Below are 16,541 nucleotides of genomic sequence, written 5' to 3' on the forward strand. Positions count from 1 at the left end.
TGAGTATTCTAGGTAATAATTAAATACTATGATACTGTGCCATTTTAAATTAATACTCGTTTTACTTACAGGGTCATACAGCTGCAGTATGGGCAGTAAAGATCTTACCTGAACAGGGCTTAATGTTAACTGGATCAGCAGACAAGACTATTAAACTGTGGAAGGCTGGAAGATGTGAGAGGACTTTTTCAGGTAAGATCGGAGTAGACAACTTTTACTTAAAAAGTTGTTTCATATTTACTCATCGCTCTATATTGACTCAAATGGTCTTTTTCTCAAAGGCACAGAAGCTTGAAAATGGTATTTGAAAAACGTAGTCATATATCTTTTTAAAAGATGTAATGAAACCTCATTAAATAACCAGATGTGGACTAATAAATAGATACCTGATAGGCTATAATATGTGTATGTGCATCTCTGAATTATGTATATGTAATTTTTGGTATGCAGTTATGTTTTTGCTTGTCATTTGAACTAGTTCAGTTTGAAACCTCCAAGCATAAGCCGTATTTAATGGTGGATCAGTAGTGTTATCTTTATATATGGAAGAAAACACCATAAGTGCTTTTATTAACATTGAAGTACATTGTTTAATAATAAATTTCAGGCTGTGTTTATGTGGTGGTTTAGGTGGGTAGTCTTTTTAAACCTTAGCTATTAAATAACTCCTACACTGAGGCATCTGCTTTGTAATATTAGTATTGATGATTTATTTGTGTGGTACTCATTGTTTGTGGTGTGAATTTTTTTGTTGTTTTTTTCTCACTTTTATTTACTTTTTAAAAGGTGATCACCACCTGGTTAATACTGCAAAAAGTCCCTTTGTGCAAATAAAACTATCTTTAGATGAAAAATAGAGATTGAGTTATAATAAGCATCTCTGTTTTTGCTTTCATACATACATATATGTATCAAGTTGTTATTAATCTGTGATAACTAATCTAAGTTAGCAAATATTGAACATGGGGAAGGTTTTTACTTCTGATCTTCTTTATTAGATCACAAGCTTCAGAGAATGTTTTGTCCTTTAAAAAAATTCTATAAGGCTTCAATTAATGTTGAAAGAAATTGAATTTTATCAAACTTTTTGAAAACATTTAATATACTTTGGTAAGTGGAATATAAATGTGTACTATATAGACAGTTACATAATTAAGAACATTATGCAAGTAGTTTATTCTATAAAGTCTTGCTGTTTTAAAGAACCAGTAATCATTAGTTTTTACTTTATCATTTTAATGCCTGCATTATAGAAATTGTGAAATGTTTTCATTGATAAAGCAGCCGTGTTTGGCTTTATATTTACATTTTGGTTGAATCAAAATAGATAGGATTATGAGGCAGGAAACTTGAATTCTTGTTTTAGCTTTGCCACTAAGTGTATGCTTTTAGAGAAGTTAATGTCTTTCAACCTATCCTTGCATATTTGAATAAAGTTTACTATTCTATGATGATTTTATTTCCACTCTTAAATAATTGGAGGTTTTTATAATATTTTCTTAATTTTCTCTGGTGTTTTATATTAATTTCAGTATTATGTGGTGAGAAACTTAAGGGATATTTTTTGTTATATATTTCTGTTACATTTGAATATTGTATATGTTGTGAATTACTCTTGTTATTGAGAGGAAAGGGCCAAAATGAAATGTTAGATAAAAAGGGAGAATTTGGATCAAAATCCTATTTCTGGAGGGTATTAAGAAATAATTTGGAGAAAATACAATAAATATAAAATAACTTCTCAAGACTGGTGATAAAAAAGATATTGCCAAACTTAAAATACAAATATTGGTTATCAGGCTTTTCTACAGAAAAATGAATTTCTCAAAGTTGAAAATCAGTTTTTACTACTCACTGATATGTGTCATACAATGTTAGTGAACTACTTAGAGCCATCTACCAAATGGTCCATTTTATTAATTTACATTATTTTTTTAATATAGGGCACGAAGACTGTGTAAGAGGTTTGGCAATTTTGAGCGAAACAGAATTTCTTTCCTGTGCAAATGATGCCAGTATTAGAAGGTGGCAAATCACTGGCGAGTGTCTGGAAGTGTATTATGGACATACAAATTATATTTATAGCATATCTGTCTTTCCAAATTGTAAAGGTAAGATTATCTTTTACCGTGTATTTAAAATTTTGTATTGACCATTGTTCCATCACATTCTTGAGGGAAGAAGGATTGATGACATAAATCAGTTGATTAACTGTAACTTGAAAAATTTAGTAACTTTATCCAATAAGTATCTTTTTTCTAAAAGAGAAAATTATATGATCGTTTTCATGTTAATTCAGGTTTAATGGTTGTGTTATAAAACGTTCTTAGGCATCCGAAGAAAGACTATATAATTTATTGATATAAAGTATAGTATATAAGATGTGAAAGGTAAAAAAAATGTGATTTTTAAAGTTGTACATACATACGTGACAAATACATAAAATCTAAAACTATAATATAAAAATACTTTGGGGTTAAAAAAATCAGCCTGTCTTAAAAGATGGTATGTATAAATGTATTCAATTTTATTTATTCAAACAAATTTTTTCTCTACTCATTGATTTTAGATTTTGTGACAACAGCAGAAGACAGATCTCTGAGAGTCTGGAAACATGGAGAATGTGCTCAAACAATCCGACTTCCAGCTCAGTCTATATGGTGCTGCTGTGTGCTAGACAATGGTGACATTGTGGTTGGTGCGAGGTATTTATATTTTAGTCAATTAATAAATAATATGGGTGTAGGCCATTGGTAGGCATTAGAGTGCACAAAGATAAGCCATAAGGAATTACAGGGGAATTGGAGAGACTATGTGTATGTACATTTCTGTTATTGAACAAAATAGTAGTAGGTCTAATAGCTTTTACACTAACAATGCAGGATATATTACACCAGTATTGTACTGCAAGTGTGAAGTTGAAACACTGAATACAAAAGAAGTTTGAGAAGGTAGAGACTGATGTGGGAAAACTTTCTGGAGAAGAAATTTGGATGGGATTTTGAAAAATGATTACTAAGAAGGGAAATGAGAATTTTTATCAAAAGAAACAACATAAATAAAGGTGTGCCATGGGAACAAAAGTGATGTGTATAGAAAATGAAGGAAAATGGTGGAGGACTAATGCTGGGGAAAAGTGGATAATAGGTAAGGTGGGGCTTAATTTATGGAGAGCCTCAAATGCCAGGGATTTTTTTAGGTTTAAGTGCTTGGGGTTTAATGGTTTTAGCTTTTGAGGAAGGGGTGATATGATTAAAGCTTAACTTGTGAATTATGAAATATGTTGGTTAAATTTAACTCATGGTGACAATGGGAAAGAAAGCAAATTAAAAAGCAGTTGCAGTAGTTAAGTGTGTCAAGTTTGGAAATATTGGCCCTACAATGCTAATGGATAAGAAACCAAAAGTGAGATAATGCAGAGGAAAAATGGTCAGAAAGGGGATGAAAGAAAAGGATAAAGCTTCAAACTTCTGATGATTGGAAGTCTGCATTAATAAAAATGGGCATGTGGGAGAATTGGTTTGATGCAGATGATGACTTTGATTTTAGACTTTGTGAGGTCCAAGTGGTGGTCAGCCATACTCGCGTCAGTGGATTACGAGCAGTTGAACTGGAGCCTAAAAACTAAGACTGAAGATAAAGATTTGCAAAAACTGCCAAGAGTCAAGCAGTGGACCACTTTTCTCTGAGGGAAGAAGCATAGTAGGGGAGGAACAGAAAACTAAAGACTGAATCTTGTGATATACTATGGGGTAGAGAAAGAGAAGCCAGTAGGTTGAGCAGAAGAATCCAGATGTTGAAATTCAAAAATCAAAAAGGAGAGATTCTGAAGGGAGATTGTGATCAGTGTTAGCAAGTACATGAGGGGTTAAGGAATGGAAAGTTGGAAAAGCTTTTGGATTTGGTTTGAAAGATGTTAATTAGTGACTTTTTTGACATCAGTTTTGGTAGAAAGTGATAAAAGAAGGTGAATAAGAGGAGACAAAAAGTTTTTTGAGGCAACGGGTGAAGGAAAGGGTGAAGGATTATAGACTACTCTGGCATCGAAGGCAAGAAGAAAAATCTGTAAGGGATAGAAGGTCTAATAAATTGGAAGTGTTTTCCGTTCTGGCTGGGCCAGGATTTGCTTTATTGGTTTAATATTTTCCTCCTTAAGCATATTTAAAGGATGAAATTGCCATTAGTGGAAAGTTAAGTAAGAAACAAGTTTTCTGTAGCATTGGGTAGGATTAGTAACGGTTGAAGGTGGCTAACTTGCCTCCTCTACCCCTAAATTTAGAATTGAGAAATCATGGAAATGAAGGCATTTTTCTAAGAATAGAGATTGGGAATTCTATCTAATCCAAATGTGAGGCTGTTCTTTTCTTGATTTGGGTTACATTGGTAATTCGTGGCATATTAAAGGCAGACTCCATGTTTCCCTGGTGAACAGATATTGAGCAGTTATTTCTAAGCCTTATGTTGGGTATTTGAACCCTTTATAAAGTAAACCAGCCCACTAACCTTTATGCAATACTACCTGTGTGATACTTTAAAAGTGTATACTATATCTCTAAATTTGATAGTGAATATTTAACTTGGAATTGAAAATTGTGTTAAATACATATTTCTCTGTTCTTTGCCAGTAACTTTTCCCTAGTCTTTTAACATCCTGTACATTGTTTTAGAGAATAATAGTGTTGAGGTCTGCATAGTGCTATACTCTGCATAGCAGTAACTACATAGTAACATTTTTCATATTCACAAATACAGATTATTTTTGTTTTGGATCATGCGGATGTGATAATGTTAATATACTATGACAATGACTTAAAATCAGTTTGTTTTTCCTTATAGCGATGGCATTATTAGAGTGTTTACAGAATCAGAGGATCGGACAGCAAGTGCTGAAGAAATCAAGGCTTTTGAAAAAGAACTCTCTCAGGCAACCATTGATTCCAAAACTGGTGATTTAGGGGACATTAATGCAGAACAGCTTCCTGGGAGGGAACATCTGAACGAACCTGGTAAATATTTCAGTGCATCTAGTTGTAAAAATTGTTATCATGTTTGCCTTTTGGAGTAATTAAAGTGATTAGAAAAAAAGGTGGTTTTGCTAGTTATTCAGTGTTATTCTCATTGCCAGATACTGATTTTTTTTTTTAGGATTTTTACTAGTAAGCATAACCACTGTGAGAAACCACATTCTTGCCTATCTCATAGTTTTAAAGACTTTTAGCCAAGCTCCCTATAAATGTTTTTATTTTTAAAATAAATCTCTCAATACTTAGCTTATATGTAGTAGGTACTCAAAAGTTACTTATTTAACACTCTTTGATTAATTGGATTCCCTGAGATCGTACAGACTAAAAATAAAAATCAATTTGAATAAAGCAATATCTGCTTAGTAAATTAGGAATCATTTGAGTTTAAAATTGGGGGAAAGTAGGTGTCTCAAATGAAATTTTGTGTTGAATATATTCCTGATCCATAATATCAGTGGTTCTCAGAACTTAGTCCATGGACTCCTGGGAATTCCGAGATCTTTCAGGATGTCCATAAGGTCAAAACTAATTTTATAATAAGATGTTATTTGATTTTTACACTATTTTAACATTTGCTCTTATGATGCAAAAGCAATGTTGGGTAAAACTGCTGGCTCCTTAGTACGCAAATCAAGGCCATGGCATCAAACCGCTCTGGTAGCCATTGTGTTTTTTACTGGTACATGGTTGTAATTTTAAAAAAATGCCATCCGCCCTCAAAAATGTCCTTGATGAAGCATTAGAAAATAATTTTATTACATCTTGACCCTTAAATACATTTTTAAAAATATTCTGCATGTAAATTACATGTAAAGTACACCAAAGTACCATGGTGCAAGAATAAACACTTGTGCAGTCACTTAATTTGCAGGCTGAACTATTCCTTTTTTCATGGAATGCGACTTTTATTTCCAAGAACAACTAACTATGGTTATTCAGGCATAGATATTTGGCAGGAATTTTTTGCTGAACATGTCACTTTAAGAAAAAACAACTTTAGGTGCAAATCGAAATTTTGGAAAATGCGTATCTGCCACCAGGCACTTGATAGCTTCCCGATACTTAAAAGACTGTTCTAATGATACCAGTGGTAATATTAACAAGTGTGATTTTTTTTTTTTAATTGAGTGATAAAACGTGTAAGCATGGAAGATCTACACAGTTCATTTAACCAATATTTTCCAAATGACCAGTTCATGGTGGTATAAATCATGAATATAAAAGATCTGTTCAAAGTATAAGATAGATTTTAGTGTAATAGAGCATGAAAAATTCATTGATATGGTTTCAAATTCTAAATGATAACCTTTAAGGACCTACTACTTATAGAATATTCACATTTTTCTGAAAGGACTATTAAACTAGTCTTCTTTTTTTCAATATATTATCTGTGCAGGCTGGATTTTCTTTATATACTTCGACCAAAACAACAGATTGCAAAAGATTAAATGCAGAGGCAGGTGTGGTAAATTCAGCTGTTTTCTGGAGACAATAAAAAGATTTATAAAAATGGAAAATAATACCAGTTTTCTCATTAAATTTCTAAAAATATACTTATTTTTAATTAAAATATTTATTTAATATGTAAAGGATCTATTATTTTTTTCATTAAATATATTTCTTAGTTTTCCATTTTTAATTTCAAATTCAATAAATCAGTTGATATAACCCACATTAAAAAAAAAAAGCTCAATGGGCTTCTGAATAACTTTTATGACTAAAAGAGATCTTGAAACCAAAAATTTGAGAACTACTGCATTAATATCACGTTTTAACATTTTTATACTTTTTTACAAATTTTAGTCTTTGTCACTATATGTATATGTACACACATAACACACACACATATATATACATACATACAATAAATATTTATTAAGGGCCTAACATGTGCCAGGAATTGTTCTAAGCTCTGGGGAATATAGCAGATAACAAAAGAAGCAAGAATCTCTGTTCTCACAAATTTATGTTCTACAAGAAGATACATAATTAAAAAGCAAATAAGTAAATATATAAGTATGTCAGATAATGATAAGTATAATGGGAAATATATAGCCAGGGTTGGGGCTATTTTATCATTTTAAATACAATGGTCAGGGAATGTATAATAGTTGGGATAACACTGGCTACTGTCACAGATAAACCCTAAAATCTTGGTGGTTTAACACAAAAAAGTTTATTGTGCATTTAATATTCAGTTGATGGCAAGGTATGCTGGAGCATGTTTGTAAAGTAATTTTGCTCCTCATGGTCATTCAGGGACCCAAGCTGATGGAAACCACCATCTTCAACATGTGACTTCCAAGGTTACCTTGGGTATGGACATTCACCCACCTGACAGGGTAAAGGGAGGGTAAAGGATGATGGAGGAGGCCTAGAAATGGCCTATATCAGGAGTCCCCAACCCCAGGGCCACAGACCTGGTCTGCACGGCCTGTTAGGAGCCAGGCTGCACAGCGGTGGACAAGCGAGCGAAGCTTTATCTATATTTGCAGCCACTCCCCAGCGCTAGCATCACCACCTCAGCTCCACCTCACATCATCAGGCATTAGGTTCTCATAGGAGCATAGGTCCCTGGTGCCAAAAAGTTTGGAGACTGCTGGCCTGTATCACATCACACCCACCCAAATTCAATTGACTGTTACTCAGTGTGTAACATCTAGAGACTGCACAATGCAAGGGGGCTGAATAATGTGATCTCTAACTAGACAGCCACAGATCTGCTCAGTGGAATAGGAATATGAATCTCTAGAGGACAGCTAGCTGTCTCTACCTGTGAAGGCCTTGCCAAGAATGTGACATTTCAGGTAAAGTCCTTAAGGAGGCAGGAGAGCAAATCTTGCCCACACCTGTGTCAAGAGTGTTGTAGGCAGAATAAAGAGCCAGTGTAAAGACTGCATGGCTGAAGAGCAATGATAGGATAAAGGGAAAAATAGTGGAAGATGAAGTTAGAGAATGGTAGGGGCAGATTATATTTGACCTTGTACACCACTCCAATGAGATAGGCTTTTATGCAGGGTGAGATGGGAAGTCATTGAAGGATCTCCAGCAGAGAAGTGTCTAGAGCTCCTTAAACTTCTGAAATAATTTCTTTGATTGCTGGGTTGAATATAGACTGTAGGGAGTGCCCAGAGCAGGAATAGGAGACTATTGAATCATTCCAACTGAGAAATGATGGTGGCTTATAGCAATAGAGATGGTGAGAAGAGATAGTTTTCTAGATAAATTTTAAAGACAGACCTGCTTGAATTTGCTGAAAGATTGGTTGTGAGGCTGAGAGAAAGAGGAATCAGACCCTTTTACACTTTTTGGTCTGAGCAATTAGGAATGCAGAGAGTCATTTACTGAAAATGTTGTCAGAAGATATTCAGTAATAAAACTTGTTTTACTTTTGATGGACTAGCTACTTTCTAGTGGAATGTTTTTTTTAACCTTCCTTTATTTAATAAAGTTTCATTTCAACCATTATTTTCTTTTTGGTCACTTTTTAGTAGAATTATATTTTAAAACCCTTTGTTTGATAAAACTTGCTATTAAACGAAAATACAGATTCTCTTTTATGTATAAATTTTAATGTTAAAAATTTTATAGCTAAATGTTTTTGAATTTTACTCTGCCATTCTACCTTTGATTCTCAAAATTTTTATTTTAAGGTACTAGAGAAGGACAGACTCGTCTAATCAGAGATGGGGAGAAAGTCGAAGCCTATCAATGGAGTGTTAGTGAAGGGAGGTGGATAAAAATTGGTGATGTTGTTGGCTCATCTGGTGCTAATCAGCAAACATCTGGCAAAGTTTTATATGAAGGGAAAGTACGTTGACTTCTTACTTTCTAATTACCATTATCTTAAAGCATTCGACAAATTAGTTTTCTTTTTTCTTCATGCTAGTTAAATTTTCTTTCGTGTTTTGACATTTAAAAATAGGTTTCTTGGGGGAAATTCTCTTTTCCCTGTCTTGAAATAGGTTTTTTAAGAATGTCGTTTCATGTAAGCAGAGCTGTCTTTTTTAGACAGATGAGGCATTATTTGTCTTTTAGTAGTTACCGTACATAAGCTGTTTCCAACCATTTCGTATTAGGAGCTTCTGTGCCACCTTTCATCTAATGCTTTATGCCTATATTTAACTTGACAAGACTTGAGGGACCCTGCAGGGCAGTGCTTATCATGCCAGCATGTTTTGATCAGTGGGGCATGATAACAGCTAATACTTTTGGCCTTGAGATCAACCAATTGGAAACTCTCCTTTGGCTTTAGAGTTAAAATGTAATTGTAATCCAACCCGCACCTCTACCCTCAGTGAAATAACTAATCTTGCAGCACATGCAGATGGTTGCTACTAATCATTACATGCCAAGTGGAACTGCACTTTGGAGAAAGGTTAAGTACTATATTAAAATAAAGAACACATCTGTTATATGTGTCAATAATATATATGAACAGATAAGTTAGTAATTATTATCTCCTCTCTATATTCCTATTAAAGGAATTTGATTATGTTTTCTCAATTGATGTCAATGAAGGTGGACCATCATATAAATTGCCATATAACATCAGTGATGATCCCTGGTTAACTGCATACAACTTCTTGCAGAAGAATGATTTGAATCCCATGTTTTTGGATCAAGTGGCTAAATTTATTATTGATAACACAAAAGGTCAAATGTTAGGACTTGGGAATACCAGTTATTCAGATCCGTTTACAGGTAAGTTAGGTTTTTTATTAAATCTTAATGTACTTCCATCAGTGTTGTGGGTTTTTTGTTTTTGTTTCTGTTTTTGTTTTTTGCAGTTTTTTGGTGTGTTTAAATGCCCACTGTAATTAGCTGTTTAAATAAAAACCAAGATCTACAGTGGGTTTTTACTTCACATTTGTATTTATAATCCTTAAATTATTTAATAATTCTGTATTTATAAAAATGATTGTAAATTGTTCTTTCAAAAATACAGCCACACTGTAAACTAAATTAAGAAACTTTAATTCAGTCATTTGAAATGTAAAGAAACGTCTGTGTTCCTTTAAATAGTTGCTTCTTTTTAAAAATATATTTGGTGGTGAAATTTAGTAAATAAAAATTCTGTTTTCACATGAGGCTAAATTGGTTAATTGTGCATCAAATCTAGGATTGAACTGTAGATACTTTTAGTTTATATGTGATTGGTATTCCATATCTTCATTTTAAGTCAGTTGTTTGAACATACAGTGTCTAAAATGTTGTAAATGAGATTGCGTTCTCATGCCAATTCATAAATTATAATCCTTGTAGTCTGAGTCCTGGCCTCTATGAAACGGATTATATTTCTAGTAGTATTAGCCTGAGTCCTGGGTTCAAGGAACCAAAGCCATGGTACAGGAGAAAATAAAATGCTTCCTCTTTTCTTAGGTATAGAGCAAGCTCAAAATAAAATTTTGAAATTGGTACAGTATTATTAATGTTTTCCATTTGTCAGTTTTAACTCCACTTTTCATATACTAGTGTTCTTTCTTATTTTACAAAGATCCTATAGCCTCTTCCTGTCTCAAGTTCTTATATTGTTCTTTTTTTTCTTTTTCTCTGACAGATACTTATGCTCCCAAATTATCTCCTTTCTTTCTATTTTGAAGTTCCATTGCCAGTTAACATAATTAAGCTAATCTCATCTGCATGTGGACTTAAACAGAATTATCAGACTGACTCACTAATGAACTATAAATGACATAACCTTACCAATAGTTAGATGCACTCGACAAAAGGAGAGAAAAGATTTTTATTACCTGGATATTTCTGTTGGTGGAATTTCATGCTACACTGCAAAAGAGTGAACGCATGATTATACTATTTTGTGGGGCTGGCTCCATCTGAAACTTTAACTTTATAAGCATCCTTACATATATCTTTTTGTTGACACCTCTGATTATGTCCCTAGAGGTACTAACAAAACACTTACACACATCACACATTCGTGAACATATAAATGGAAATCTGTTTTTTTTTGTAGTACTCATCCTCTTTGTAATTCTCTTCTCCAGTAGGTTGTAAGCTTCAGTGGATACAAGCAATCATATTCCCTGCTGGATCCTCAGCACTGAATGCACTGTTTGACACATGAATTAATGAACCCAGGGATTCTCTAAAAGATTAACATTTGATGCCTGTGGTTTTGATAGCAACAGCAAAAGCAGGAATTCCAGTGAATTTGTATAGGAACAGGAACTGATTGTATGTATATATTATTTAGGTCAGAGACTACTTGCAGTTTCTCTTTTTATATTTGAATTCCTAGTTAATATTTAAATACAAAGGCTAAGATGTAATAAAGTTAAGAAAAGAAAACATGGAGAATCACCGAAATTTTAGTTTCTTACTAGTCTTTCCAACTTTTGACAACAATTTTCGACTATAATTTCTGTTATTCTCTCATGTGACAGCCTTGCTCTTCTGTTTTTCTCCAAGCTTAGAGTCTGCTAATGTAAGCCCTGTCCTATTTATGAAATTCAGATTTTTGGTATACTTCAGCTTTTCGTTTGTTTGCACGAACAGGTGGTGGTCGGTATGTTCCAGGCGCTTCATCAGGGTCTTCTAACACACTGCCTGCAGCAGATCCTTTTACAGGTGAGGTGCAGTTTTGATTAATGTATCTTTACTAAATATGTAAATAGCTTTTTAAATAACATTATTATAACTCATCATTTTCTCCAGCAGTCCTTCCTGCAAGGAGAGTCATTAAGAACATAGGTTTTAGAGCCAGACAGACCTTGGTTCAAAATTTGGCTTTACCACTTACTTGCTATGAGAAGTTGGCAAGTTACTTAACCTGTCTGAGCCTATTTTTTTTATCTGTGAAATTAAAAAAAATTAAAATAATAGGGGAACCCACCAACCAAGACACAGCATGAATGCTGTCACTGGCAAGATGCTACCCATCATGAGCAGAGAAGGAGCCATGTGAGTCTCTAATATTGGATGGAGCAGTGCAGTCAAGAAGTCTGCCCAGGCATATTTTGCCTTAGTGTGGAAGGAGACAGTCCACCAGCTACCCAGGATTAGTCTTTCTAATCTAAATTATTAATTGCCTTCATGAAGCCCTGAAAGTGTTGGTGTGTCTCTTCAAAGTGACTATATATACCAAGATATGCATGCCTCAGCATCAGCACTACTGGAGAAAAATGGCCAGACTTAGACTTTAATGCATCTGAAGAAGTCACTGTTTTCAGAATAGTTTTCGATATATTTTATGATGCTATTATTGAATCTTCAGCCAAAGTTTCTGGCAATATATCAAATTTGAGAAGAGATTCATAGCATTTATGATATACATTGGCCTTGCCAACATATAGTCCTGTCTAAATCATAGATTGGACCAATACACAACTTTGGGTCAGTGCCATGAAGTTGTGAATTGCTCTCAGTGACCTTCCTTTCTCCTGTGAATGAATTGGTGGACCAGATGCAAATAGCTGCACCCTGTGCATTGATAACTAATATACTACAATAACCAACTATCAAGCTTACATGTTGTGATGGCACAGTGGCCATTGAGGTCTTCAAAGACAATGCAATTCGAAAGGTAGGAAGGATCTGAAGAGTAGATAAAATGATGATTTTTTCTATCAGCATGTTCAGGCACAGTAATGCCCTGAAACTTAAAACAACAGAGTTCCTGAATCTCATTGGCAGATCTTTTTTGGAACATAAAGAATATACCAAGCTTCAAACAATATCAACAAAATCAGGAGAACTCCATCTTAACTGGAGCGTATCTCACTTTTACATAATGTCAGTAACTCAGAAGATGCAGTGATTATTGGGATATGCAAGATAGCATACTAAATGTCCAAAAGAATTATGGAATTATTAGGATAACCAAACCACACTATTATAAAAAATAGGTAACAGCACCTACCACATGGAGATATGAAAATTAAATCGGATAATACATGTAAAGTGTTTAGCAAAATGCCTAGAATATATATATAAGCCCTCAATATAAGTTAGCTGTTATTATTGTTGCTATTGTTCCCCCAATACTACCAATAGCACAGGGGCCAAAAAGTTTGCCTATCTGGCTTACAACTTCAGGTCCATCTTAATTTTTTTTTTTTCCTTCTTTATGTGGTTTTCAAACTTCTAATGTTAATTAGAATCATCTGGGATGCTTGTTTACAAAAGGTCTTATCTACAGAGATTCTGACACACTAGGTTAGTGAGGTTAAAAATACTCATCCCCTGCTCCGTCGCCCATGGATTCTGATTAAAAGGTCTTGGGTGTGGTTTGCTGTTACTACTACCTAGTTGTAAAAGCTCACCTTAGGTTTCTTAAGTGAAACACATATATACACCCACTAGGTTAGTATGGGTGGGCCCTGGGAATCTGCATGTTATACAGGTGACTATCTCTAAATGTCAGAGAACCACATTAGAAAAGTGTAGGAGTGTGCTTTGCCTCATAACGTCTTGGGCAAGTTATTCAGCCTTTCTATAATAAAGTATTACAAATAATAATGGCATCTTATTAATACTTAAATGAGTATATGCATATAAGATGCTTAGCATGCTAGTTGACATATAGTAAAAACTCAATAAATCCTCTTAGTCTGTGTTCGTCATTATTTTAATCAGATTTACGTCAGTGTTTTTTTTCTTTTCTTTTCTTTTTTAGTTTTGTTTGCTTTTTCTGTATCTGTTACACTGGTTATACTAACTCCTAGATATTAAACTCAGGAGCTAGAACAATGGCTCATCTTTCTTCCCATAAAGGCTGATCTAGGACTCTGAACTTCTCCAAATTCTGCTGATTCTCTATCTACGCTTGTTCTTCATGTTCCTTCTTTTCTGTTTTCAATGAGATAGCCACTAGTATAATCTCAAATGTGAGACTGGGCTATTGTCATAGCATTTGTAACTCTTAGTCTCTTCTGCTTGTTTTATGTGCCAGATTATATTCCAATAGAATAGTGTTCACGTTTCATTTTGGAAACTTTTTAATTTCTTCAATCCACTGATCTTTTGTAATTCGTTAAACTTCTATAATTAAGATGTATAAAACATCTAATGTTTATTTTACAACTTGAGAATTACTTTTCTGGCTAGTGTTTATTGGGCACTACTTGCAGGCACTGATCTAAGCATTTTTCTGTATTAAATTTATAGCCCATTTATTATTTGAAAGGTGCCATTCTAAAGTATGACTAATAATTAAAATATTTCTCTGTGTACAGAAAGGGCAGCTTGAACTTTATAATTTGCATTTACCTTTACTTACTAGGAGTATTATTGCATTTTAGGTGGTGGTCGTTATGTGCCAGGGTCTGCAGGTATGGGAACTACCATGGCTGGAGTTGATCCATTTACAGGTATACACTTTTCATTTCTTTTTCTTTCTTTTTTTAAAGATTTTTAAAGTTTATTGAAACTTCTGTTTAATGAAAGATTAAGAAAATTGGTGTCTTTTTCTTGCTAGAGAACTTTTTATACAGTAAATCAGGACCAAACTTCTTTTTCTTTTTTATTTATTTATATTATTTTTTAGGCGAGGCAACCCTTGGTTGACCTCACAGATTGCAAGGACTTTGTCAGTTTATAATCCTTTATTTTTTAATTTTTGATTTTTTACACCTACAGCACCTGGTCTTCCTAGGTGGTCTCTCATCCAAGTACTAACCAGGCCTCAACCCTGCTTATCTTCCGAGATCAGATGGGATCGGGCTTGTTCAGGGTAGCATGGCCTTAGACCAAGAACTCACTGCTTTACATGGCTTTTAACGTGTTCTTGAAATTGTCATTACTGCACATTAGAATCATCTGGAGAGCTTTAAAAAGTACTTCAGACTCATCCCAAGAGATACTCACTTGATCTAATACTAATATTGCTCTTGAGTGAGGCCTTGGCAAGAGTAGTTTACTAATCTTCCAGTGTGATTCTAATGTGCATCCAGGATTGAAAACTGCTGTTGTACTTCAGTTTTTATGTGGATGGTTTCCTCAGTTTCCTGACATATTTGGAGTTTATTCCAGTCTCTCCTCCTTTGTTTGTTCTTAATGTGTTGGAAATGTTATTCACTACATTACACACTGTTCTCTTTCAGTGGACTCTGAAAAGAATTTGCTTTTATGATTTAGGCCTGTAATATTTGGCTTTCTCCTGAGCAACTAATTTTTTTTTTTAATCCTTAGTATCTAGCCTAGAGTCTGACACATTTTACTTGTTCATCGTTCTTGATTATATGCAGCCATTTTTTCCTCCGTATTAGCTGCTAGTAAGATGCAAAGCTCAGTTTGTGGTTTACCTCTTTGAAGTTTAAAAGATCTCTTGGCATATATCTTCCCCTACTTACTATTTTATGCAAGAGAATATATGTGACATATGTTCTTGAGCATAATAAAATACATACCCATAAACTCACCATTCTGCTTAAGAATTAACTTGGTATGTGATTTTGCAAGCTATTTTTTCATTGGGAAAATAACATTGGCTGGCAGTATTGAATATAGTAATTAAGATTAAGGACTCTGAAGTGTGGCATGCTTAGATTCTAGTCTCAGTTCTATTTCTTTTTATCTATTTAACCTTGAGAAAATCATTCTGTTTCTGTGTCTCTGTTTTTCTCATTTGTAAAATTGAGTTAATATCCATCTCCTAGAGTTTTTAAGAACTTAAAATTACAAAATATGTGTAAGTCACTTTATATAGAATAAGTGCTTAGTAATTGTTAGCTGAGTCTATTGTATTTGCAAAAGAGTCTGAAGTTAACAGTGCTTCTTCCTATCTCCCAGAAGTCTTTTTTAACAGTCATTTAACAGGTTGGTGTATATACTGGACCTTTGTATATCTTAGTCTAAGCTATTGTCATCTCTTACCTACACTAAAGAAATAATAGCCTCCAAATTGGTCTCTCCATGGTCCATACTGCAGCGAGTCATCTTTTAGTCTAATTTGTTTATGTCCCTTCCTTGATTAAAAACCCCTTCATTACTTCCCATTGAATATATCCTCTTGCCTTGCATCATATTCCTCTCTGCCTTTTTTCTGCCTAGCCATACAGATCTGGGTCAGTTTCTTGAGCATGCCAGGCTATTTTACCCAGGAGGTTTGTACACTTTGTTCTCTTTTAGAATACTAGGACCCTTTGTTTTGTTATGTAGACTACAGATTATTTGATTTTTTTTTCTCCTTTTTCTTTTTTATTTAATCTTGCGATATAGTATTAAATAAAATCAATGAAACTTTTCTAGATACTCACATATGCCCCTTGCTAGATAACCTACTCTATCATAAGCTTTCATTGCACCCTATACTTTTCTTTCAGAGAACTTTGCATTGTACTTAATTGTTTGGTCCATATTTGATTTACTTTCTCCTTATCACAAGTAGTTTCTAACAACCAGGATTGCAAGCAGTCTCTATAGCTCATCTTTGCTCATGTCAATAAATATTTTATGCTTTATAAGCGATTAGAATTAATTTTGTCAACTTATCTCATTTACTCATAAGATTAAAATGTTTTATTCATCTTTTTGCAAACTACCTTAATTTTTATA

General features: G+C 33.8%; 1 protein-coding gene and 1 pseudogene across 1 annotated transcript in view; one reads left to right on the forward strand and one right to left on the reverse strand.

Annotated features, from left to right (window-relative positions):
* The window catches only part of PLAA (phospholipase A2 activating protein), a 35,392-nt gene that overhangs the window by 11,156 nt on the left and 7,695 nt on the right, over positions 1-16,541 (forward strand). Inside the window, exons 4-11 of the mRNA XM_006908342.3 lie at positions 72-192; positions 1,944-2,111; positions 2,570-2,705; positions 4,837-5,006; positions 8,678-8,835; positions 9,509-9,728; positions 11,544-11,615; positions 14,288-14,356. Of these exons, the coding sequence (XP_006908404.1) occupies positions 72-192; positions 1,944-2,111; positions 2,570-2,705; positions 4,837-5,006; positions 8,678-8,835; positions 9,509-9,728; positions 11,544-11,615; positions 14,288-14,356 (1,114 nt within the window). The remainder of the gene's footprint in view (positions 1-71; positions 193-1,943; positions 2,112-2,569; positions 2,706-4,836; positions 5,007-8,677; positions 8,836-9,508; positions 9,729-11,543; positions 11,616-14,287; positions 14,357-16,541) is intronic.
* Positions 14,616-14,735, reverse strand: LOC112476992 (annotated as a pseudogene).

The sequence above is a fragment of the Pteropus alecto genome, unplaced genomic scaffold, assembly GCF_000325575.1.
Source record: "Pteropus alecto unplaced genomic scaffold, ASM32557v1 scaffold222, whole genome shotgun sequence".
In the NCBI taxonomy this organism is placed as follows: domain Eukaryota; kingdom Metazoa; phylum Chordata; class Mammalia; order Chiroptera; family Pteropodidae; genus Pteropus; species Pteropus alecto.